This window comes from Eurosta solidaginis, chromosome 3 (assembly GCF_040869045.1).
Source record: "Eurosta solidaginis isolate ZX-2024a chromosome 3, ASM4086904v1, whole genome shotgun sequence".
Classification (NCBI taxonomy): Eukaryota; Metazoa; Arthropoda; class Insecta; order Diptera; family Tephritidae; genus Eurosta; species Eurosta solidaginis.
In genome coordinates this window covers 250,290,127-250,317,505 of record NC_090321.1, presented here as the reverse complement: position 1 = coordinate 250,317,505, position 27,379 = coordinate 250,290,127, and the positions used below count along the sequence as shown (strand labels likewise).

At 39.3% G+C, this 27,379-nt stretch overlaps 1 protein-coding gene across 4 annotated transcripts in view; it reads right to left on the bottom strand.

The window, feature by feature from the left end:
• The window catches only part of Rgk3 (Rad, Gem/Kir family member 3), a 413,265-nt gene that overhangs the window by 162,204 nt on the left and 223,682 nt on the right, over positions 1 to 27,379 (bottom strand). For all 4 annotated transcript variants that reach the window (XR_010951308.1, XM_067775892.1, XM_067775895.1 and 1 more), the window contains exon 5: positions 14,097 to 14,375. Coding sequence is in view for 3 of the 4 variants with exons in the window: in XM_067775892.1 (XP_067631993.1) it covers positions 14,097 to 14,375 (279 nt within the window). In the remaining variant the exon portion in view is untranslated. The remainder of the gene's footprint in view (positions 1 to 14,096; positions 14,376 to 27,379) is intronic.

The following is a 27,379-nucleotide window of genomic DNA, read 5'->3' as shown; positions in this document are numbered from 1 at the left end:
CCACTCCCTTTTAAAACCCTCATTAATACCTTTATTTTAATACCCATATCATACAAACGCATTCTAGAGTCACCTCTGGTCCACCTTTATGGCGATATCTCGAAAAGGCGTCCACATATAGAACTAAGGCCCACGCCCTCTTAAAATACTCATTAACACCTTTCATTTGATACCCATATCGTACAAGCAATTTCCATCTTTATGGCGATATCTCGAAAAGGCGTCCATCTATTGAACTTAGACCCATGCCCTTTTAAAATACTCATTAATACCTTTCATTTGATACCCATATCGTACAAAATAAATTCTAGAGTCACCCCTGGTCCAGCTTTGTGGCGATATCCCGAAAAGGCGTCCACCTATAGAACTTAGGCCCACTCCCTTTTAAAATTATCATTAGCACATGTCATTTGATACCCATATCGTACAAACAAATAGAGTCAGGCCTGGTCCACCTTTATGGCGATATCCCTAAATGGCGTCCATCTATAGAACTGTGGCCCCTAGGTTCTTTTTACAACATGGTGATTTTCCCTTACTTTGTCTCCACAGCTCTCAACTGAGTATGTAATGTGCGGTTACACCCGAACTTAGCCTTCCTTACTTGTTTTCTTTAATTCGTAAAAAATCGAAATAGACAAAAACTTACAACTTTTATTAGATGATCGTAAAACTGTGAACATTCCAAATAAGGCATGATTTATTTTATGAAAGTCCATGGATAAACGGTAATATTATTAACAGTTAAGTGAATGAAGAATAAATAAGTATTTTTAATATTTTTCTTTATTAGTCTTTATTAAAGAAATTCTACAAAATTTATTACTTGAAATATTTAAAAATAGTTTCTACTTTTTGCTTGTCTACTGTAATTTTCTGAATTTGATTCTCGTATAAGAAACCAATTATAATCCCCCATCATATTTCGGTTCCAGAATCCTTAATAACGCTCCTCCACTGACTTAAGTTGTTGGTGTAATCGTTCTCCATGCTCGTCACTGACATCGCCAAGATTTGAAGGGGAAAAATCCAAATGGGATTGTAGGAAATGCATTTTTAGAGACCTGAAATTACATGTATATGTAATTTAGAGATTACAATTATGCTGAATATACAAAAATCATATCATATTCCTACTTACCGATTTTCGAATAGTTGGCTAGTAAATCAGAAATGGTTTCCTTATAATTTGGACCCCGATTATTTTCTAAAAAGTTTGAAACAATCAGCCCAAATGAGTTCCAAGCAGCCTTTTCATCGGGTGATAGTAACATCTCGAATATTGAGCTCTGTAGTAGTTTTCGGATTTGTGGACCATCAAAAACACTTTCAGAAATTTTTGAAGCGGATAATTTGGGAAATATTGTTTGAATATAATCGAATGCTTTTTCATTTTTGTTTAGCGCCTTAACAAAATTCTTAACTAATCCAAGCTTGATGTGTAATGGCGGAAAAATCACATTCTCCTTTTTTATTAGAGCAGCATATTTTATATTGTGTGTGCCTACTTAGTGATTGGTTCTTGCTAGCCAGTCCTTCCTTACATAATGTGCGCTGCGATCTCGGCTATCCCAAAGGCAAAGAAAACAACAATGTTTTGTGTAACCACCTTGTAGTCTATTTAGTAGAGCTACCACTTTCAAGTCGCAATATATTTTCCAATCGTGTTTTTCATAATGAATATATTTTAAAAGTTTGGACATGGTTTCATAAGTCTCCTTCATATTTACGGCGTGTGCGATGGGTATTGATGGCTTCTGATTGCCATTGTGTAATAAAACTGCTTTAAGGCTTTCTTTGTTACTATCAATAAATAATCTCCATTCACTTGCTTTCCAAAAAGTCCACTTATATCATAGCAAAAACATGTATTGCTATGGGAAATGGCCTGTGCTCAGTAGGTATACTTACCTTCGATGACGGAGTGATAATTTGATTTTTTTGTTTTTATGATTTAAGCATTCTAAGAACATCGCAAGAAATGCCTCATGGAAAAAGTTGTATATATTTCATAACAAATATATATGACCATACTTCTTTCTTACGAAAACCCGCGTTGGCAACTTAAATTTTCCATAAAGTATGAGGCATTTTTTCTTATGATCTGCGTTTTGCCTTAAGAAAAATTTCTTTTGTGTCAATATGGAGTTTTCTCATTTCTGGCGATGCCCGTAGTAAGCTTTAAAAAGACAAAGGTGCGCAAAATGTCATACCTAAATAATTTGTTTGTAAAAAACAATAATAGATGATATGCAAAATTTTCGCTAAATTGGGTATTTTCAATTTATTGTCCATAAAACCAACATTTATTCTTGTATTTTCACGAAATAAGGTTTCAATTATTTACAATCTTTACAGTTTTAAGACTGTGAAATAAAAATGGTAAGTTTTTAAAACCTTCGATTTTTTATGAATTTTTGAAAAATAAAAAAATGTTCGATTTTGCAAAAAAAAAATTTTTTTTTTATATTTTTATGTGAATAACTCCACAACCGTCGATCATATAAAAAAATTTTCTTATCAAGACTTAAAGAAAATTCAGATAAGTAATTTCCAAGATATGATAAAACAAATGGAAAGACCTCTGTGAAAATTCGTGATTTTAGAAAAAAAAAACGTATCCATAGAATTTTAAATCTTGTGTGTTTTTGTACTTAAATAAAAAAAAAAAATAATAAATATAAGGCGCGATAACCTCCGAAGAGATCTAAGGCCGAGCTTCTCTTCCAATTTGCGTCGTGCTCCTCTTGATTTTCCCTACAAATTGGCCGGTTGGGACCTACATGTTTTATGCCGACTCCGAACGGCATCTGCAAGGCAGATGAGTTTTCACTGAGAGCTTTTCATGGCATAAATACACCCGAAGCGATTGCCAAACACTGCCGAGGGGCGACCCCGCTTAGAAACATTTTCTTCTAATTTAAAAACCTTATTTCTAAAATTTTTGATTTTGCTTTGCCCGGGGTGTGAACCCAGGGCACACGGTGTGGAGCACGTTACCATCACACCACGGCGGCCGCCGTACTTAGGGGGCCATAATACATCGAAATTAAATGTTTAGACTTCAAAGTAATTTCATTTGTGTTATAAATCTTTTGAGTGAATAATTGAAAATTTTAATACCTTAGCGAGTAATTTGCATACAAAATGTGATTAATATTAAAATGTTAAATATTTATTGCTTTTTAATATAAGTATGATAATATTTGCCATGAATAATTATAAACTTCTTCATATGTACGATATAAACAATTGGGTTCGAAATAATAGTTGTGTCAACTAAGTAGGATTTCAAATGAAGAAAAAAGCGGTGTGGGTCCTTTTCAGTTTTAACTTCAGTTAAAACGTCCCAATTCGTTTGGTAGAAATCAAAAGGGGACAGGAGATGCATATGATTCATCCAGCAGGAAAGGCGTGAACAAAGGCGCGAGGCTGCAAAATATCGAAGATTATGTACAAAGCCTACGACAAAGTGGCTCATATCTCTGTAAAGAGAAGATTTAAGACTCACGATGGGCATACTAACAGGAAACTGTCTTCTGGCATAACATGCTTATAAGTTTGATTTCGTCAGATACAGCAATTGTGGAAATTGCAAGCTGCAGGAATAAAGAAGAAACGTGTTCAACGTTCTGTGCTCGCCAGATTAACACTCCAGCTATTAGGGGCGGCAGAGTTGCCAGATTTATAGGCAGCAATTAAGCCAGGTCTTAGAAAATTTCGAGTATATGCCAAGAGAATTGAGTTATTCTATAACATAAGGCCTGCCACCTGATTATGATCCTTCGTTTGGACGTCAAAAATTTCTTTGGTATTTTTTCGTATATGTGAGGCCGGTTCAACCTAACCTACCTACCTCATTTTGACAAATTGCCATTCCCATCTCACGTAGCTCAGTTTTCAAATGTACAAAATGGATATTAAATCGGAGCTTTCTGTGCGGCGTTTTAACATTAAATAGGTATTTAGCGTGAGATACATTTGGTTTTTGACCCACCCTAATGAGCATAGGCTTTTTATAAGCCGTGTATTCTTTAACCGCTGCAATAAATAAACAAACAGCCATTGGGTAAATTTAAATGCAATACGCCCACCAATGTATAAAATTAAAAATTAAATATGCAGTATTCATCGCATCATCACCATCGATAAAAAAAGAAACGGCGAGCTACAGCGCCAACAGCGGCCATCAACCATCAGCCATACACGGCGTATGAGTGACAATTTAATCAAATTATTTCTCATGACAATGCAATATACGATTTGTTGTTGATGTATTTTCGCAACAATCAAGCATGACCATGTGTCTCGCTATATATGTATGTTTGTATACATATAATACATGTGCGTATGTGTTATTTGCATACAAATTTGATTTAATTTTCAACTGAAGTGGACAAATTGAATGAATGCAAAAACAAAAAAACAAAAAACAAGTAAGGAGGGCTAAATTCGGGTGTAACCGAACATTACATACTCAGCTGAGAGCTTTGGAGACAAAATTGTCTTTTTCATGGGTACATACAAATGGTAATACTTGCAACTTAACTTTGCTATCTTTCTTCAGCTATCAATTCGTTTTATTTGAATATTTTTTTTAAATATGAAAATTTGGTTAAATTTGAACACATTTCTTTATAATCTTTTTTTAGATCACCCCTGAAATATTTTCGAAGCGCTCTTAATTATGAGTCCGATAAGAGTCCGAAATATGTGAGAAATATGTGCCTCGAGAAAATCAAAACCTATAATCACAAAAGACTCATAAAAGTGGAAATTATGAGCCCTATGCCAAGAATGTATTTTTAATTTTGATATATGGAAGTCTATTGTCCCTTACTTGTATATGTGCAGGCATTTTCGAGACATCGACCAAAATGTGGACCAGGGTGACCCAGAACATCATATGTTGGGTACCGCTAATTTATTTATATATGTACTACCACGAACGCAGCATATATGACCATTGAAGGGCGCCTACACAATCGGCTCCGGATAGCGGCCTTTAGGGGGGACTTCTTAGAATGGACACGAACATGAATAAAAAGGAGGGTAGGAGTGACGGCGAAAGTCGTAATGGTCCAAGGGACGCGACAGGTGCGGAGAGCGCTCCGAAGCAGGTCGCTGGCAGCCAGGAAAGCTCCCGGTGGATCAAAAGAGCTGATTAGACGGATCAGCGCAGGGGTTTGGTTTCAAACCTTGTAGGTACGGGTAGTTCGGGTAGTGGAGGGGGGTCGAAAGCGGCACCCAATGCAGGCCCATATGGGGCTGTGACTGGGAAAGGGAGAGGTCCAGCGAATACGACGGACCAGCCCAGCACCCGTAAGGAAGCCCTGTCGAGAGGAGCTTTCCCAACGGGAGCCCTCGGGTCGAAGCCTGCCCGGGAAGGTAGGCGATCGACGCCGCGTAGGAAAGCTCTGGGTGATCGGCGCCTGGCTGAGAAGATGTTGGAGCGCTACGGCGGAAGGAATTTCTGAGAAGCATTCCCGGACGCTGGAGTGGGCCAGGAGCGTCGTAGCTGGCGACGACCACACACCTGTGTCGAACGATTCGGATGAGCAGCAGGGTCTGGGGGCTAGGAAGCGGCAAAGGTCGGATGAGCGGAATGCGTCAACGACAAAAAGGGCACGAGGAGGTGACGACGCACTTGCGTTTAGCGAAATCGCTAAACGAGCGGGTTCCATTATCCTCGGTGTCCTGGATAGGAGTAGGGAGGATGGTGCCACCTCCCGAGAGGAGTGGCCGTGGGTCGCCAGCGCCATATCAGCGGCCTATATGACCGCTGTTATGGAGAGCCCAAGTCCGCGGCCATGTTTCGAATACTCGGTGTGGTATCATGGATTTAGACTGATTACTTGTGCTGACGAGCGGTCGGTTTGTATCTTTAAAAGAATAATTTATTTCGTTGGGGATGTCTGGAAGGGAGCCAGGCTCGATGCCGTGGAACGGAGGTATCTCCTCCTTCGACCGAGGGCTCGAGTGTGGTTGCCTGTCGGTCCCTGTCAGCCGGAGGAGATATTGGAGTTGATGCGTTACTGCAACTCGAACCTTCCGACGCATAACCGGAGTGTCCTCAGAGTAGAGGAGGCTGTTCGGCCACGTCGGCAAGTACTGATTCTGCTAAACGCAGAATCCACCGGTCCTCTCTCTGACATAAGGGGGGTAATCTCCTATGGTCTCGAGCGTGTGGTTCTCAAGATCTACCACGCCGATTCCAGGGGAGATGGTTCCTCTGCCCCATAGACTATTCGGGAGGTGGAGGCGTCTGCAGGTGAGCCAGTACCCATGGTTGTGGATGCTGCCCCGCTAATTTGGACAGCGAAAGCACTGTTGATGTCCCGTCAATAGCGGGATCTGTCATTAGTGCTAGTCGTTTGGCTGAAAGGGCAGAGGAGGAGCTCCAAGCCTACGAGGGCGAACCATCGATGGCGGGATCCGTCATCAGTGTAAATCCTCTGTTTGTGGGTGAGGAGGATCTCCTAGCCTCCGAGGGCGAATCCGCCAAGGACGGGGTGCAGAAGAAGAGCGGTGTTGATGGAAATCCGTTAAGTCAATCTTCAGCATTCTAAGGCGGCTTCCGCAAACTTGTTGCTCTGTCTTGAAAAAGGCGGAGTGGATATAGTCCTTGTCCAGGAGCCGTGGCTGAGTAGTAACGGCGGAAAAATTTCTGGATTAAGGACAGTTAAATTCAACACGTTGGTGCATGGGGAGGCAGGTAGGCCTAGAATCTGTGTGCTTAAAGCTTTTATTCTCTCTAATTTCAGCAATGCTGACGTAACCACGGTCTGCTTCGAGCGAGGCAGTAACGAAATGTAGGTGGTCTCAGCGTACATGCTCCATGGTGACGTAACGGGACCACCACCTGTGCTACTGGGCGATATCACCGCTGATGCAAGGCGGAGAGGTGTTGGCGTAATCATAGGTGCCGATGCTTATGCCCACCATAGCATATGGGGTAGCTCGGATACGAACACCAGAGGTGAGTCTTCATTTACTTTTATTTTAGATGGGGAGCTTTGTATATGTAATAGGGGAAATGACCCGACTTTTATTACTGCGGTAAGAGAGAAGGTAATGGACCTCACCCTGGTTAGCAGAGAACTGAAAGATTGTATATCTGGCTGGAGGGTTCTCAACGAGCACTCCTTGTCTGATCACCTATATATTCAGTTCTCGGTGAACGCCCCGGTAAAATATCTTTTAGGAACCCTAAAAGTACCAACTGGGACTTGTATTGTAGGAAGCTGGGAGAGGTATAGCGTGCAGCGCCTATCGTTGGTTCGGACCTGTCCGAATCTGAGATATACGTTCTGGTAGAAAACTTCGGCTCGGCAAGCAATAGCGCCTTTCAACTGTCCTGTTCGTTGAAAACTTACAGGCGGAAGGGCAAGCCGTCCTGGTGGTCTGATTCTCTTGACGACCTAAGAGCGTCCAGTAGGCGGCTCTTTAACAGAGCCAGGAGGAGTAAATTACCCCGGACTGGGAGCTCTATAAGGTGAGTCTGGGGATTTATAAATATGAAATAAGGATAGCCAAGCGAAATGCATGGCGAAGCTTCCGCGAAAATGTAGAAGGCTGTACTGAATCCGCGAGGCTTAGAAAAATACTCCCTAGGAATTCCGCCCCTCGCGGGTATCTGAGAGATGATGGTGGGGACTGGTCGATAAGTAGCGAGGAATCCCTAAGGCTTTTACTGGACAATAATTTTCCCGATGTCCCGGTTGCGCAGGGATCTTCACCGCTCGACCGCTGACCATGCAGAAATGCCTGCCATTCCACTACCAGTGCTATAAGTTCGTTCAAGCCCTATAAGTCTCCCGGCCCGGATGGCATCATTCCTGCGCAACTTCAAAAGTATTTAGGGATTTCCTGCCGCTGGTTGGCTATCATCTACACTCACTGCCTCAGGATTAACTATATCCCGAAGTCGTGTCACACGGTTAGGGTCATCTTCATTCCGAAGGCCGGCAGGAGCTCGCAAGTATTACCTAAGGATTTCAGGCCAATCAGTCTCTCGTCGTTTCTTCTTAAGACGTTTGAGCGGTTGATTGACCTGTACCTAAGGGAAAGGATTCCTCGGGGGTTACGGTCGGCATCACAGCATGCCTACTGTAAGGGCAGATCGACGGAAGTGGCTCTCCGTTCGATTGCAAAGCAAATAGAGGGGTCCCTAGAACACAATGAGTTTGCTCTGGGTGCCTTTCTAGACATCAAGGACGCTTTAAACAATGTCTTGCCGGGGGGAAATCGAAAGAGCTCTGGTGGATTTAGGAGTCAAGGCGGCTCTGATTGAATTTATTAGCAAACTTCTATGCAGCAGAATTGTCGCAGCTGAGTGTGGAGGGGCCATAACTGAGAGGAAGGTGTGCAGGGGCACGCCACGGGGGGTGTCCTGTCTCCTCTGCTCTGGGTTGTGGTAGTCAACGCGATTCTTGTGGAGCTGGAAGCCAATGGCTGTAGGGTGGTTGCCTATGCAGATGACCTCGCTCTCCTAGTCAGAGGCAAATTTCTGGACACCCTGCACGATGTTCTGCAGGGCTACCTGGATACTGTGGCTAGGTGGGCTGAATCATGTGGATTGGCGGTCAACCCGGGAAAAACAGAATTGGTTCTTTTTACAAGGAGATATAAGATACCCGACTTCAGAACTCCCTCGATTGGAGGGTTACCGTTGGTACTTTCCGACCGGGTTAAATATTTGTGGTTTGTTCTGAACAAGAAACTTCCTGGAGACCCAATGTGGAAGATAGGGCCAGGAAGGCCGCGGTTGCCTTGTACTGCTGCAGGGTGGTTATCGGAAAGAGATGAAGGTTCTCGCCAGGAGTAGTACACTGGCTTTATGAGATGGTGGTCGAACCGATTCTGCTCTATGGGGTGCTGGTCTGGTGGAAAACACTGGACACGGCGAGCACCTCCAAAATATTAGTGTCAGTGCAACGGACGGCGCTTATCGGTATCAGTGGCGCTCTGAGAAGAATATCTACCATGGCACTGAATGTCATGCTGAACATACATCCAGTAAATATTGCGGGAAAGGCAGCCGCGGCCCGGTCGTTGGTCAGGCTTCGTGATATGGGTTATGGGCTTTCCGTGACACTCTAGCCTTCTTACCAGTTTCGACTTTATCCCGGACAGGAAGGACTATGGTATACCGATAACCGCTCCCTATACAACCTTCACCCCAGTCATTCCACCAAGGGAGGAGTGGGGAAGAGGAATTATCTGGGGCATGAGTCCGGTAAAATTGTTCACGGATGAGTCGAAGTTGGACGGAAAGGTTGGTGACTGGGGTCTTTTGTCAAGAGCTAAATGTAAGCCGCAAGTTTAAGTTGGCTGATCACTGCAGTGTATTCTAAGCGGAAGTTGCTGCGATTAAGGATGCGGTGGATGAAATGCTATCCAGTGCTACTACGGTTAGGGAATTTAACATCTACTCTGATAGACAAGCGGCTAGAAAGACCTTGAGCTCAACTACAGTGCGATCGAGGGGGTGGTATCACAACGGACCTTCATGTTGTCCAAGTGAGCTTTCCCTATCAGGGAAGTTACCACCCAACCTAACCTAACCTAACCACGGACAGTATTCCTGCCATAATTCCAAGGGCTTTTGTTTTCGCCCTGCAGAACTTTTTCACTTTCTTCTACTTAATATGGTAGGTGTCACACCCATTTTACAAAGTTTTTTCTAAAGTAAAATTTTGCGTCAATAAACCAATCCAATTACCATGGTTCATCCCTTTTCTCGTATTTGGTATAGAATTATGGTTGTTTTTTTAATTTTTCAAAATTTTCGATATCGAAAGAGTGGGCGTGGTCATGGTCGGATTTCGCCCATTTTTAATACCGAAGTAGGATGAGTTCAGATAATTACGTGAACTGAGTTTAGTCAAGATATATCGACTTTTGCTCTAGTTATCGTGTTAATGGCCGAGCGGAAGGACAGATGGTCGACTGTGTACAAAAACTGGGCGTGGCTTCAACCGATTTCGCCCATTTTCACAGAAAACAGTTATCGTCACAGAAGCTATGCCCTTACTAACTTTCACAAGGATTGCTAAATTTTTGTTCGACTTATGGCATTAAAATTATTCTAGACAAATTAAATGAAAAAGGGCGGAGTCACGTTTGAAGTTTTCTTTTATTTTTGTATTTTGTTACACCACAGCCAGCATTTTTTGAAAATTGTTATCAAAAAATATTCAAATATCATACCCCAAGATGATTAAAAACGTTGAAATTTAAAAGCATTTTCTGTTCGAAAATGAACGTATCGTCGGGAGAAAAATGTACCATAAATGTGATTATTCTTGAATAATAATTTATGATTCATATTTCGAAACGCTTTTTATTCATATTTTATATCATTGTAAAATTGAGCTTTAATTGTTTTAGAGTAATATTTGACTACTTTTCAGAGTCATTTTGTGATCATATTCGTGAACAAATTTCAATCGTTTTGGTTGAGATTTTTGAATCATTTTTGAATGCGATTACGATGCATTTATTCTTCATATCTCATTCTAAATAGATACTACATAATAATCTTATTTCGTCAGGGGAAGAAAGCATGCGGAAGTGAGCTATTTGAACCACATGTCAGGTATGATCGTCAATATCTTAAAATACGATACGGCACGGGATGTTGAAGACACATCCAGGTACATATGTCAAAAGAGTTTCACTTGCCTGGCCAAACAGCTCACAACTTCTTTATTGTCCAGTTATTATAGATTTTCTGGGAAGCTGAAGGTGGAGAAATGGTTGGGGAAATCTTCGGGCAGGAGCAGCATTTGCATTACATTGTCTTGAAGAATGTCTCAATAATAAAAATTATATATATTTTTTCTGAACTTCATGATTGAAAAAATATGTGTATGCGAAAAAAATAAGATTTTCAATGAAAAGTAAAATTTTAACAAGTATAATACTCATTATTCAGTCAACAAATATTGTCAGAAAAGATTCAGAAAGCTGAATTAAAAATGGTTATAAATTTATGAAAAACTATATTCAGTTTTTGATCATCAAAAGTAGTCATATTTGATTATTTCTTTTGTTCAATTGTATGATAACTCATTACTTAGTCAGGAGGAGTAATCAAATTGTATATATATGTAGGGACATTGAAAATTTAATCATCTATATTCTGAGTGGGACCATATCATTACTGGAGTTGAATGTTTACATAATTTACTTATATACTGTAAATATATAAAATTTTTTGTTAAAATTTGACTTAAAAAATTTTTTTTTATAAAAAGTGGGCGTGTTCGTCATCCGATTTTGTTAATTTTTATTTAGAACATATATAGTAATAGTAACGTTCCTGCCAAATTTCATCATGATATCTTCAACGACTGTCAAATTACAGCTTGCAAAAGTTTTAAATTACCTTCTTTTAAAAGTGGGCGGTGCCACGCCCATTGTCCAAAATTTTACTAATTTTCAATTCTGCGTCATAAGTTCAACCCACCGAATAAGTTTCATCGCTTTATCCGTCTCTGGTAATGAATTATCGCACTTTTTCAGTTTTTCGAAATTTTCGATATCGAAAAAGTGGGTGTGGTTATAGTCCGATTTCGTTTATTTTAAATAGCGATCTGAGATGAGTACCCAGGAACTTACATAAAAAAATTTCATTAAGATACCTCCAATATTCACTCAAGTTATAGTGTTCACGGACGGACGGACGGACATGGCTAAATCAATTTATTTTTGCGCCCAGATCATTTTGATATATAGAAGTCTATATCTATCTCGATTAGTTTATGCCGCTACACGGTACCGCTATGCCACCAAAATTAATATACTCTGTGAGCTCTGCTCAGCTGAGTATAAAAAGAAGCTAGGATATTGCCAGACTGGCGCATAGCTGAATAGCTGCATATGACCACATTTTTATGTAAATCCGAACTTGTTCATTTGCGGTTGCAGGGGGTGTTAAGTAAATTTATTTATGTCATTTGATTTTAGTTTGAAAACTTTCACTTTTATAAAATTAAAATGCTTTTCATATTAGATTTTAGTGCCACTTAGTATAGGACAAATATACGTAATATTTCACATACACACACAAGTTTAGTGTAATTTTAATTTAAATGAAATTGAATGTAATAATAAATGTGGTTTTTAATTCTGTGAATTTGGTAGACAATTTATTATCTATTTTCTCATGCATTTTTTATAGTAATTTTTAGAAAAAAAAAAGAAACTAATAACACAAGCAAAAATTTGTGTGTGATTTCTTGTGCACTTAAAGTAAAAGTGGTTGCAATCCCAAGTAGCACACGGCGCGCGTCTTTGATGCATAATCTCGCGGAACCAATTGCTGCTGTTTTAGTATGGCTAGTCGGTGTTGCGCTAAAACCGATCATTAAACTGTGAGGTTCCGCCGGTATATAACTGCCCATAGTTCCTTCCTCGCCACAGGTCTTGCAAATGCTCTTGAAAATGGTCCCCTTTCTTTAACCATGCAGGCCAGATTTCTTTCCTTGACTTATTTATTAGGTCCTCTGTTCTCCTACTATCGTAATTCGTCCATTTTTGCTTGGTTATCTTGCAGGTGTTCGCGTTTAGATTAGGTTGAACTGGCCGGGCCATGAGGACCTCACATGGACTGAATGAGTCCGTAGTGTTACCAGAAGTTCATTTAACGACCAAACTGATAAACTTTATCCAAAACCAGGACTTATGTTATAAAATAGCAGGTAGCCTTTAAACCGAATATGATGGAGTAGCCTAGCTAGGTTGTCACGTTCTCATCACCACCAAAGGGATGTTCAGTTGAGAGAGGCGTTAAAAAATATTGAGCTGCTTGAACTGCATGCCATTCCCTGGTGAATAGCGATCAGAAGCCTTCCCCACTTATTTGAACTTCTACCCTCCGTTAGCGGTTTAGTTAGCTTACCTTTGTAAAAAAAAAAACATTTCTTAAATGAGTGTTCTAAAAAAAATTGTTTACAACTCCCAAATAAAGTTTTTTAGTCGGAGGAATTTCACGATATTAAGGTTAAAACGGGTCACTTCGCTGCACGTGGTTGCCGTCTTAGTAGGAATAAAACCGATTGCCTTAAAAATAGCCACATTGCATGGTTTAAGACACAAGCCCTATCAGTTTTTGGGTCCGATGTGGAAGTTAAGATATTTTTTGGGCTTTGCAAGTATCAAAGGTATGAAGGCAGGCTAGTCTGCCATTCATCCCAGCGCGAGGTACCACGCCAGGGGTGGTACATTGGTTTTTGGTGATTGGCTAAATAAGCGAGGACAAAAATGGCCACACTACAAGTGGGAATGAGGTTTCGAGATACGTAGTATAAGATTTTGAATCTGAAGCACTACAGCATTCTGAACGGCTAAGGGCTCCTCGCTGGCTAGACAGACAGACTACCGCTCAAAATCAGTAAAATACGGAAGTGAACTTGTTCATGGATGAATCCAACGGGAGAGTAGAGGAGAGAAGTGCTCTACTAAGAACGATAAAGACACTCATTTAAAGTTTTTGGGAGTACTGTTGACGTTGATGACCCTTTGCTGGAAATAGATTCGGCACCTTCCCGTTGTTCGACCATGCCGAGAACGGTTGAGAAAGCTGTGAACCTGAAGCAAGCGCTTTTGGGTTTTTGAACTAACTCGTGGTGGAATCGAGCTACTTTTTGATAAAACATATTATTCGTAGCAACTTTCATGCTGATATCTTGCAGGACATTTGCGAAATATTTTTAGGTAAAGGGGCTTAAACTGAACTAAGAAAACGCTAATTAAGGTATTTGTGACAGTTTTAGACTCATCCAAACTATTGGGCTTTAATGGCATTTCTGTATACATGTTTATTGAGGAGCTAAGAAGTACTGCCCAATGGGAGCTCATGCGCAGTGCCTTAATAACCTCAACTGTCCTTCCTGTATTAGCTAAATAGAGAGTGTCAAGGTGAAATAATTGTTTCTGCTTAGTAGACCAGATTTTGAAATGGTAAATATTTCATGCTCACTCTTAAATCTCCCAGCAGTATTCACTTCACAATAAAGCTTAATTATTAAATACAACAAAGTTGGTACTGCTATAGCACAGTAGTTGTAACCCCCTTTCTTTTCACTCACCTGGTCCATCATACGCATTGATGCAGTCCGAAGTACGAAATTGTTGAATTAACGTCTGCTTGCCCACACCAGCTGCACCGAGCATATCAACACGATAAACTTCGACAGGCTGCTGCTCTTTTGGCTCATCGGAAGCACCCACGTATTCACCATTTATACCACCACCAAAACTACCACCAATACCACCAGTACTGGCACGCGGATAAATGGGACTAACCGGAGCCAAACTGTTGCTGCGTGATCGACGGCGACGAAAGGAATCGCCACGATTAATTACGCCTGAAATGAAAAGAATAACAGAATGCAAGGAGTAAAGTAAAAGTGCTGAAATATTAAAAAGCAAAAGCAATATATATTATGAGAATAATTGTAGCTGTTTTTTTATTACTCAAATAGTGGAAGTGTAGTGAAAGGCAGGAGGGTCAAAATTTTGTTATTTTCCTTGAAATTGCTCAGTTCGTAAATTTTAAGTAAATTTACGCAGTTTTTGGAATTGCTTTTCAAGGTATCACAATGGAAAATTGCAGCAAAAAGCAGAGATGTTTAGAAGATTACAAAAAAAAAAAAAAAAAAAAAATAAATATGAATTTCATGAAAAATATCTTTAAATTTAAGTTCTAAGAGATTCATAAAATATTTTCGTTAGAGTTCCCTTGACCAGCATCCTATGCGATACCAAATAAAACAATAAATTGTAACGTCAGCTTCGGTTATTTAGAGAACAGATGTCGTTTCAAAAAGGCCGATATAGATGGTGGATAAACTGCCCAGATATTCGAGTAAGCCGAAAACGAAATTGTTCGCCTTCAAATAAAAGCTGAGCAGTCAAGGAGGAAGTTCGAGGTACATGCAGAATTCTTGAAAAAAGGTCAGGATCGTAAATCTGCGAGCAGGCCCACGGAAACGGCTCTCCATTTCATTGTGAAGCAAATAGCAATGAGGCGGTCCCCAGATTGCAAGTAGTCTGCTCTGGGTGCCTTTCTAGACACATTATATTACATATTTCATATTTATTTGTTTGTTTACTCCCTTAGCACATTAAGACGCTGAGTCTTTTTTTGTACGTTTTACATATAAATTACAGAGTTTACTGATATTAGAATATAAAGTAACTTAAATTAGAAGAAACCTCACGAACGAGGCAGAGCGGGATGTAAGAGACATCCCTATGAAAAATGATTTGCAACTGCCGCCTTAAAGCATCTATCTGATTTAATACATTTAATTGACATTGGCAATGAGTTCCATAGTCGCACAGCACTAACAAAGAACAATCTAGAACCCGGTAGAAATACAAATCTTGGTACTACAATATTATTAGTACGGGAAGATGTTACAAAGCTGAGTTTTTTATAAAGATAGCCGGGTTTCTGGTACCTAATAATTTTAAATAAAAAAATTACGTTCCTGGTCTGAAGGTAATTTTCCAAGCTCCTTCCAAGAATATATTTTGTGTAGATGGAGATGTGATCAAACTGTCTCTTACCGTATATAAACCTCGCAGTATTATTCAGAGCTAGGTTTAATTTCCTATTGGATTCTGAGTCAAGATCTCCATATACAAGTTCGAAATAGGTGATTTGTGGGACAACGAGAGCCTTTACTAGTTTAATTTTTGTGTTAACTGGAAGATAAGAACAGCCAAGCCACAACCTCTTAAGAACATAATATATTTTCGAGATAGCAAAATTAATGTGGTTTATGCAAGTGAGCCGGGAGTTCATCCTAAACCCAAGATTAGTCACAGCCGGAAGAAAAGATATTTTGGTTTCATCCAGTACTATAGATGGCAATTCATTTAAGTCATGGGAGTTGACGGATATTTGCAGGACTTGTGTTTTTGCCGGATTTAGGCTAAGTCCATTCACCTTGGCCCAATTTGATATAGCTTTTAGGTCATCATTCATTCCACATACTAAATCTTCGCGAAAGGTAGATCTGAGTGTCATCCGCATACAAGTGTATAGATGCATTTTTGCAACAGCTGACAATGTTATTTATAAAAATAGTAAATAAAATGGGGCCTAGGATATAACCTTGAGGCACACCAGAAGATACTACGCTCCGTTGCGAGATGTTATTGCCACACACAGTCTGCTGTAACCTATCTGAAAGATAACTCCTAATTAATTTTATAGACGTTGTGTCGAATCCAATATAATGTTGTAATTTAAGTAATAAAATCTTATGGTTGACAGTGTCGAACGCTTTCGAAAAATCTAAGAGGGCTAAGATCGTTACCATTTTATTTTCAAAAGCAGGACGGATATCATCTGTTACTTTAAGTAGTGCAGTGGAGCAGCTGTGTCCAGACCTAAAGCCAGATTGGTACTCAGATAAAAGGTTATACTTCTTTAGGTGCAACGCTACTTGGCATGAGATTAACTTTCAAAGACTTTCGACAGTGATGACAAGATACTGATAGGTCTGTAATTTCCTGGGGAGTCATACGCATTTCCTTTTGCGGTCGGAGTGACATTTGATACTTTCCACTGTGAAGGAAAGTTAGATGACGCTAAAATAAAATTAAAAATAGGCGTAAGTGAGGAAATCGCACAGGGTCCACACCAACAGCGTTTGATTTGATGGCGTAAAGGCACCTAACTACATCCTCTTCGGTTACTGAATTAAAAGTAAATTCTACAGAACGATCGCATACGAGAGCTTCATTTATTTCATACAATGACTCCTGTCCATGCGTCCTATTCATCCCGATAAAGTAACAGTTCATATCGTCTGCGTCAATCGTACATGTTACTCTGTCTTTTACGCCAACTCCTAGTGACTTAAGGTTTTTCCATAAGTTTTCAGTGGAAATACCATCAGCAAATTTGTTCTTAAAATATAACGATTTAGCTTGGCGAATTTTCGTTGTTGTCTTGTTTCGCAAACTACTATATGCACTCCACCGTTCCCGAGTAGGATTACGCTTCCAGTACTTGTACGCTTTTTCTCGATCCTTAATGAGGTTTAAAATGGGTTTAGTGAACCACGGCTTTCTGCTATCGGTGATTCTTATACACCGAGTAGGTACATATTTTTCGAACAAGCTTGTAACCATTGTTGTGAAATAACTTATTTTTCCATCAACACTTGGGAGGAACCAGCAGAAAGTCCTATCCATTGTACTAGCTACACTTACTAAGGCAGGCATATTTATATTCTTAAAATCACGAAGAGTCAAGTTGGTCATTTGACGCGCCTTATTAAACATAATATCGTAACACAAAAATATCAATTCATGATCTGAAACACCTGCCAAAGGAAATTGATCAATGTGGTTTACTTTATCAACATCACTGACACCAAAAATATCTAACATGGATGGTTTGTTTTGATATGCAAAACGGGTAGCATATTTATTCACGATCGAAATGCCTACACCATTTAAGCTATTTTATATACTTTTGGATTTATTATCCTCATTTAAAATATCAATGTTAAAATCTCCGCATACAATGAAATGAACATAATTAACACATAGTTCATTAATTTTTGCAAATATTGATGTTAGGTCATTAGACTTATGCGGGTTGTAAATACAAGCAACTGTGCACTTATAAGTATTATCGCTGAATTCAACGAACATACATTCAACAACATCAGTACAAGTGGACACATATAAAGCTTTACACTTTAGCTTGGACTTAAAATAAATAGCTATACCGCCACCTCTGCACCCAGTAGACCTAGCATTTCTCAAGAGGGAAAAGTCGCAAAGAGCATACCCTGAATTCGGGATATCTGCTTTAAACCAGGTCTCAGTTACACAAACCACATCAATTTCCGTTTTATTAAATACGTGACTCAAATAGTCGAGTTTGGCCACCGTCCAACTGCGAGCATTAAAATGACAGATATTTAAACCTCGGTGATAATCGCATACTAACTTAAGTGCCACCCTAAGACTTTCCTTGTTAAGCGGCAATTACCCACCGACGTGTGCCGTACGTACGGACGTTTGTCGTACGAAACACATTTGACCGAACCCTCAAGCCCGTAGGCATCAATGTGTGCGTCTGTGTACATGTACATAACATATTTGTGTGTGTATTGTTTACAGCAAAGCACTGTTGCCATTGACCAGTTTGCATGCATGCTTATGGAAACATCAACTTTTTCTATTTTAATTTTTATACTCAGTTGAGCAGAGCTCACAGAGTATATTAACTTTGATTGGATAACGGTTGGTTGTACAGGTATAAAGGAATCGAGATAGATATAGACTTCCATATATCATAATCATCAGTATCGAAAAAAAATTCGATTGAGCCATGTCCGTCCGTCCGTCCGTCTGTCCGTTAACACGATAACTTGAGTAAATTTTGAGGTATCTTTATGAAATTTGGTATGTAGGTTCCTGGGCACTCATCTCAGATCGCTATTTAAAATGAATGATATCGGACAATAACTACGCCCACTTTTTCGATAGCGAAAATTTCGAAAAATCGAAAAAGTGCGATAATTCATTACCAAATACGGATTAAGCGATGAAACTTTGTAGGTGAGTTGAACTTATGACGCAGAATAGAAAACTAGTAAAATTTTGGACAACGGGCGTGACACCGCCCACTTTTAAAAGAAGGTAATTTAGAAGTTTTGCAAGCTTAAATTTGGCAGTCATTGAAGATATCATGATGAAATTTGGCAGGAACGTTACTCTTATTACTATATGTCTGCTTAATAAAAATTAGCAAAATCGGAGAACGACCACTTTTTAAAAAAAAAATTTTTTAAATTCAAATTTTAAAAGAAAAGTTAATATCTTTACAGTATATAAGTAAATTATGTCAACATTCAACTCCAGTAATGATATGTTGCAACAAAATACAAAAATAAAAGAAAATGCCAAAATGGGCGTGGCTCCGCCCTTTTTCATTTAATTTGTCTAGGACTTTTAATGCCATAATTCGAACAAAAATTTACCAATCCTTGTGAAATTTGGTAGAGGCTTAGATTCTAGGAAGATAACTTTTCCGTAAAAAGGGCGAAATCGGTTGAAGCCACGCCCAGTTTTTATACACAGTCGACCGTCTGTCCTTCCGCTCGGCCGTTAACACGATAACTTGAGCAAAAATCGATATATCTTTACTAAACTCAGTTCACGTACTTATCTGAACTCTGATGTAAAAAATGGCCGAAATCCGACTATGACCACGCCCACTTTTTCGATATCGAAAATTACGAAAAATGAAAAAAATGCCATAATTATATACCAAATACGAAAAAAGGGATGAAACATGGTAATTGTATTGGTCTATTGACGCAAAATATAACTTTAGAAAAAAACTTGGTAAAATGGGTGTGACACCTACCATATTAAGTATAAGAAAATGAAAAAGTTTTGCAGGGCGAAATCAAAAGCCCTTGGAATCTTGGAAGGAATACTGTTCGTGGTATCATATATATAAATAAAATAGCGGTACCCGACAGATGATGTTCTGGATCACCCTGGTCCACATTTTGGTCGATATCTCGAAAACGCCTTCACATATACAACTAAGGGCCACTCCCTTAATTTGATACCCATATCGTACAAACACATTCTAGAGTCACCCCTGATCCACGTTTATGGCGATATATCGAAAAGGCGTCCATATATAGAACTAAGGCCCACTCCTTTTTAAAATACTCATTAACACCTTTCATTTGATACCCATATCGTACAAAAAAATTCTAGTCACCCCTGACCCACCTTTATGGCGATATCTCGAAAAGGCATCCACCTATAGAAATAAGGTCCACTCCCCTTTAAAATACTCATTAACACATTTCATTTGATACCCATATCGTACAAACAAATTTTAGAGTCACCCCTGGTCCACCTTTATGGCGATGTCTTGAAAAGGTGTCCACCTATAGAACTAAGGCTCACGCCCTTTTAAAATACTCATTAACACCCTTCATTTGATACCCATATCGTACAAACAAATTCTAGAGTCACCCCTGGTCCACCTTTATGGCGATATCTCGAAAAGGCGTCCACCTATAGAACTAAGGCCCACGCCCTTTTAAAATACTCATTAACACCTTTCATTTGATACCCATATTGTACAAACGTATTCTAGAGTCACCCCTGGTCCACCTTTATGACGATATCTCGAAAAGGCGTCCAGCTATAGAACTAAGGCCCACGCCCTTTTAAAATACTCATTAACACCTTTCATTTGATACCCATATCGTACAAACAAATTTTAGAGTCACCCCTGGTCCACGTTTATGGCGATGTCTTGAAAAGGTGTCCACCTATAGAACTAACGCCCACTCCCTTTTAAAACACTTATTAGCACCTTTCGTTTGATACCCATATTGTACAAACGCATTCTAGAGTCAACCCTGGTCCACTTTTATAACGATATTCCGAAAAGGCGTCCACCTATAGAACTAAGGCCCACTCCCTTTTAAAATACTCATTAACACCTTTCATTTTGATACCCATAGAGTACAAACAAATTCTAGAGTCACCCCTGGTCCACCTTTATGGCGATATCTCGAAAAGGCGTCCACATATAGAACTAAGGCCCACGCCCTCTTAAGATACTCATTAACACCTTTCATTTGATACTCATATCGTACAAACAAATTCTAGAGTCACCCCTGGTCCATCTTTATGGCGATATCTCGAAAGGGCGTCCATCTATAGAACTTAGGCCCACGCCCTTTTAAAATACTCATTAATACCTTTCATTTGATACCCATATCGTACAAAATAAATTCTAGAGTCACCCCTGGTCCACCTTTATGGCGATATCTCGAAAAGGCGTCCACCTATAGAACTTAGGCCTACTCCCTTTTAAAATTATCATTAACACATTTCATTTGATACCCATATCGTACAAACAAATTCTAGAGTAAGGCCTGGTCCACCTTTATGCCGATATCCCTAAATGGCGTCCATCTATAGAACTATGGCCTACTTCCTCTTAAAATTCTCTTTAATACCTTTCATTTGATATCCATGTCATACAAACACATTCCAGGGTTACCCTAGGTTCTTTTTACAACATGGTGATTTCCCCTTACTTTGTCTCCACAGCTCTCAACTGAGAATGTAATGTTCGGTTACACCCGAACATAGCCTTCCTTACTTGTTGATGTTGTAAAAGGCTGGAATTAATATTAAATAAATATAAATAGATTACATATTTATAATCTGCACTTTTACATAATTATTTCGAATTATTTTCACAATTTTTCAAACTTTAATTTGGTGTTTTTGCATAAAACTGCAAACGGTCAAAAATTAGCACACAAAATTTTACTAGGCAACTCTGTCTAGTGAGAGAGCGATCAGCTGACACGTTTTTACGGAAAAAATCAAAATTGTTTTGATTTCTACGTTCCGGGCTACGTACGTACGGGCGTTGCACGTCGGAGAGTTTTCGTTTACATTGCACACTCATAAGATAGGTCGTGTCAGCTGACACGTTTTTGGGACGTACGTTCGTGGGTAACTGCCGCATTAGTGTGTACGCTACTGTCATTGCCAAACCGAGAGCAAATAAGAGATGCTTGTAAGTGGGCAGTTTTTAAGGGAAGCTGTAGACTAAGGAAAGAGGTGAGAAGAATAGTAAAAGAAAGCACCGTAAATACATTTTTCCTCTTGAAAATATACATAAATATAGTTTAAATAATAACACTAGATCTTTGCTCATGTAGCTGCTGCAATACAATCAATGGTTGTTGTATCATACACTCTCACGGCTTCAGCATTTGGATGCTTTCTCACATAAACATGCCCATGTATTGAAAATGCGCTCACCAAGCGCTTTTGTTTTTTCAGCTGTGATGCGTGATACATAACATTCCTGTTCTTTTTCGTCAAGCATTCATGCACGGAGAGCTTCCCATCACCTATAACACCAACATCGCGGAGAACAATCTCTTTCCTCCCAGTTTTAAATACTCTGCTGATTGCTATAAATAGCAGTGAACGATCATAGGCAGAATTTAATTTGTAAATAATAGGGGAGTGATTATTGTTGGCTTTGTTTTTGCGCGTACGAAAAGCTGAGCGAATGGAAAGTGGAGTCAAATTTATGTGCATAGCTGTGAGAACATCGCTGTTAGGTTTTCGTCACTTTGCTGTGGTACGCCAAACACAATAACATCTGTCGACACCAACGAATTTTCAAACTCATCAACTTGTTCACAAAGAGTTTGGATGTTTGTTGTTCCCTTAACATTTTCGCAATTAAGTTTCTCAAGCTTGATAACTCGGTCATCCAAATTCCTTATATCTGTTTTCATATTTTTCAACTCATCAGCAACATCAGAAATTCTTTGCTCTTCGCTCTCCTTCAGCTTCACGAGAATGCTGTTCATGGCATCTTCCACTTGTTATACTCAGTTGAGCAGAGCTCACAGAGTATATTAAGTTTGATTGGATAACGGTTGGTTGTACATATATAAAGGAATCGAGATAGATATAGACTTCCATATATCAAAATAATCAGGATCCAAAAAAAATTTGATTGAGCCATGTCCGTCCGTCCGTCCGTCCGTTAACACGATAACTTGAGTAACTTTTGAGGTATCTTGATGAAATTTGGTATGTAAGTTTCTGAGCAACCATCTCAGATCGCTATTTAAAATGAACGATATCGGACTATAACCACGCACACTTTTTCGATATCGAAAATTTCGAAAAACCGAAAAAATGCGATAATTCATTGCCAAAGGCGGCTAAAGCGATGAAACTTGGTAGATGGGTTGACGTTATGACGCGGAATATAAAATTAGTAAGATTTTGGACAATGGGCGTGGCACCGCCCACTTTTACAAGAAGGTAATTTAAAAGTTTTGCAAGCTGTAATTTGGCAGTCGTTGAAGATATTATGATAAAATTTGGCAGGAACGTTACTACTATTACTATATATGTGCTAAATAAAAATTAGCAAAATTGGATGAAGAACAAGCCCACTTTTTAAAAAAAAATTTTTTTAAATTCAAATTTTAACAAAAAATTTAATATCTTTACTGTATATAAGTAAATTAAGTCAAAATTCAACTCCAGTAATGATATGATGCAACAAAATACAAAAATAAAAGAAAATTTCAAAATGGGCGTGGCTCCGCCCATTTTCATTTAGTGTGTCTAGAATACTTTTAATGCCATAAGTCGAACAAAAATTTACCAATCCTTTTGAAATTTGGTAGGAGCATAGATTCTATGACGTTAACTGTTCTCTGTGAAAATGGGCGAAATCGGTGGAAACCACGCCCAGTTTTTATACACAGTCCACCGTCTGTCCCTCCGCTCGGCCGTTAACACAATAACTTGAGCAAACACCGATATATCTTTACTAAACTTAGCCCACGTACTTATCTGAACTCACTTTATCTTGGTATAAAAAATGGCCGAAATCCGACCATAACCACGCCCACTTTATTGATATCGAAAATTACGAAAAATGAAAAAAATGCCATAATTCTATACCAAATACAAAAAAAGGGATGAAACATGGTAACTGGATTGGTTTATTGACGCAAAATATAACTTTGGAAAAAACTTTGTAAAATGGGTGTGACACCTACCATATTAAGTAGAAGAAAATGAAAAAGTTCTACAAGGCGAAATCAACAGCCCTTGGAATCTTGGCAGGAATACTGTTAGTGTTATTGAATATATAAATAAATTAGCAGTACCCGACAGATGATTTTCTGGATCACCTGATCCACATTTGGTCGATATCGCGAGAACACCTTCACATATACATCTAAGGGCCACTCGCTTTTAAAACCCTCATTAATACCTTTAATTTGATATCCATATCGTACAAACACATTCTAGAGTCAACCCTGGCCCACCATAATGGCGATATCTCGAAAAGGCGTGCACCTATAGACCTAATGCCCACTCCCTCTTAAAATGCTCAGTAACACCTTTCGTTTGATACCCATATCGTAAAAACATTCTAGAGTCACCCCTGGCCCACCCTAATGGCGATATCTCGAAAAGGCGTCCACTTATAGACCTAATGTCCACTCCCTCTTAAAATGCTCAGTAACACCTTTCCTTTGATACCCATATCGTACAAACATTCTAGAGTCACCCCTGGCCCACGCTAATGGCGATATCTCGAAAAGGCGTCCACCTATAGACCTAATGCCCACTCCCTCTTAAAATGCTCAGTAACACCTTTCCTTTGATACCCATATCGTAAAAACATTCTAGAGTCACCCTGGCCCACCCTAATGGCGATATCTCGAAAAGGCGTCCACCTATAGACCTAGTGCCCACTTCCTCTTAAAATGCTCAGTAACACCTTTCGTTTGATACCCATATCGTAAAAACATTCTAGAGTCAACCCTGGCCCACCCTAATGGCGATATCTCGAAAAGGCGTGCACCTATAGACCTAATGCCCACTCCCTCTTAAAATGCTCAGTAACACCTTTCGTTTGATACCCATATCGTAAAAACATTCTAGAGTCAACCCTGGCCCACCCTAATGGCGATATCTCGAAAAGGCGTGCACCTATAGACCTAATGCTCACTCCCTCTTAAAATGCTCAGTAACACCTTTCGTTTGATACCCATATCGTAAAAACATTCTGGAGTCACCCCTGGCCCACCCTAATGGCGATATCTCGAAAAGGCGTCCACCTATAGACCTAATGTCCACTCCCTCTTAAAATGCTCAGTAACACCTTTCCGTTGATACCCATATCGTACAAACATTCTAGAGTCACCCCTGGCCCACCCTAATGGCGATATCTCGAAAAGGCGTCCACCTATAGACCTAATGCCCACTCCCTCTTAAAATGCTCAGTAACACCTTTCGTTTGATACCCATATCGTACAAACATTCTAGAGTCACCCCTGGCCCACCCTAATGGCGATATCTCGAAAAGGCGTCCACCTATAGACCTAGTGCCCACTCCCTCTTAAAATGCTCAGTAACACCTTTCGTTTGATACCCATATCGTACAAACATTCTAGAGTCACCCCTGGCCCACCCTAATGGCGATATCTCGAAAAGGCGTCCACGTATAGACATAGTGCCCACTCCCTCTTAAAATGCTCAGTAACACCTTTCGTTTGATACCCATATCGTACAAACATTCTAGAGTCACCCTTGGTCCACCTTTATGGCGATATCTCGAAAAGGCGTCCACCTATAGAACTAAGGATTGTTCCCTTTTAAAATACTCATTACCACCTTTCATTTGATACCCATATCGTACAAACACATTCCAGAGTCACCCCTGGCCCACCCTAATGGCGATATCTCGAAAAGGCGTCCACCTATGGACCTAATGCCCACTCCCTCTTAAAATGCTCAGTAACACCTTTCGTTTGATACCCATATCGTACAAACACATTCTAGAGTCACCCCTGGCCCAACCTAATGGCGACATTTCGAAAAGGCGTCCACCTATAGACCTAATGCCCACTCCCTCTTAAAACGCTCAGTAACACCTTTCATTTGATTCCCATATCGTACAACTAGAGACACCCCTGGTCCACCTTTATGGCGATATCTCGAAACGGCGTCCACCTAGGGAACTAAGGATAACTCCTTTTCAAAATACTCATTAACAGCTTTCATTTGATACCCATATCGTACAAACATATTCTAGAGTCACCCCTGGTCCACCTTTATGGGGATTTCTCGAAAAGGCGTTCACCTATAGAACTAAAGCCCATTCCCTTTTAAAATACTCATTATCACCTTTCATTTGATACCCATATCGTACAAACACATTCTAGAGTCAGCCCTGGTCCACCTTTATGGCGATATCCCTAAATGGCGTCCATCCATAGAACTATGGCCTACTCTCTCTTAAAATACTCTTTAATACCTTCCATTTGATACACATGTCATACAACCACATTCCAGTGTTACCCTAGGTTCATTTTCCTACATGGTGATTTTCCTTATTTTGTCTCCATAGCTCTCAACTGAGTATTTAATGTTCGGTTACACCCGAACTTAGCCTTCCTTACTTGTTTTTCAATTCGCTTCAGCAAACTCATCGCTGTCGAACTGTTAACTTCCAACACTAGATTTTGTTCTTGTGCTGATTTTTGTTGCGCGGATAGAATATTGCGCGCACTTTTTCTTGGTGGTGTCATGTTTTAATTTTGATTTTTTGTTTGCTTTATAAAAATTAATGCGTGATGAACAGTATTTGTGAGCGTTTGCACAAATTACTATTACGTATCTCCCACAAATACTTGAATTAAAAGACCGAGAATTACGATTTAAAAGCACGAACTTCCGCACCACTACAAAACACGTCTGCTCACAGTGACATTTGATATAAATATCATTAGGAGCGTTAACTAATGTCACTCCTACACTCAGAGAAAAACGCCGTTCTAAAATTCAGCACCACCGGACTCAATTCAAGCTTTTCATGTTCTTTTCATGTTTTGTTCTTGAAAAACGAACGACCGGTTCTTAAAACAACAACCTTGTTCTTGAACTGACACCATTTTCTTGAAAAGAGAACGGCTGGTCTTAAAATATAAACAAATGTTCTATTAATGAGAACGATGTTCTTAAATTAAGCCCAAGAAAAAAAACGCTACAATTCGTGTACACTACAATGTTAAATACAACATTTGGCACCAGCTTTCAAGCAGTTGTAGTGGCCCAGCGGCTATGATGTTGCGCTTGCGATCGTGTGTCGCGAGTTCGATCACCTTCATACTCTGAATTTTTTTAAAACAATTTTTTTATGTTCTATTTTTTTAACTCTTGTTTTTCGTTCAGTTCCATTCACATATGCCCAGGTAATTCTCAAACTTGTTATGAAATATTTTAAGTATATATGCAGATTACATCTTCAAATAAGAATAATTTCTCAATAAGAGAAATGTATGAGAAAATGCTTATTATGCATTTTTTCTTAAACTTCTGAATTTTAATAGCAATTTTTTTGCTATAAATATTTTTTATTTATGACAAAAAAATTATTATTAATAAAAAATAAATAAATATATTTAAAAAAATACTTTCTCCTCCCACCAAAGATCAAGCACGAGCCGTTCTTAAATTGAGACCGAAAAATGTTAAATCGACCCCAAATCGTTCTCGAAGCGTGAGAACGAAAAATCCTAAATCAAGCCCAAGTAGTGCTTGAAATGATCACAGAAGTTTCACACATCAATACCAAAGTGGTCAGAAAATACGAACGGTGTGCTTGTAAAAACTATTCTTAAAACAAGCCCATCGGTCTGAAGTTAAGAAAAAACGTACTTAACAGACATTTATCAACGAATGTTCTTAATTTTGAACTTGTTTCGTTCGTTTTAGAACGATTTTTCTCTGA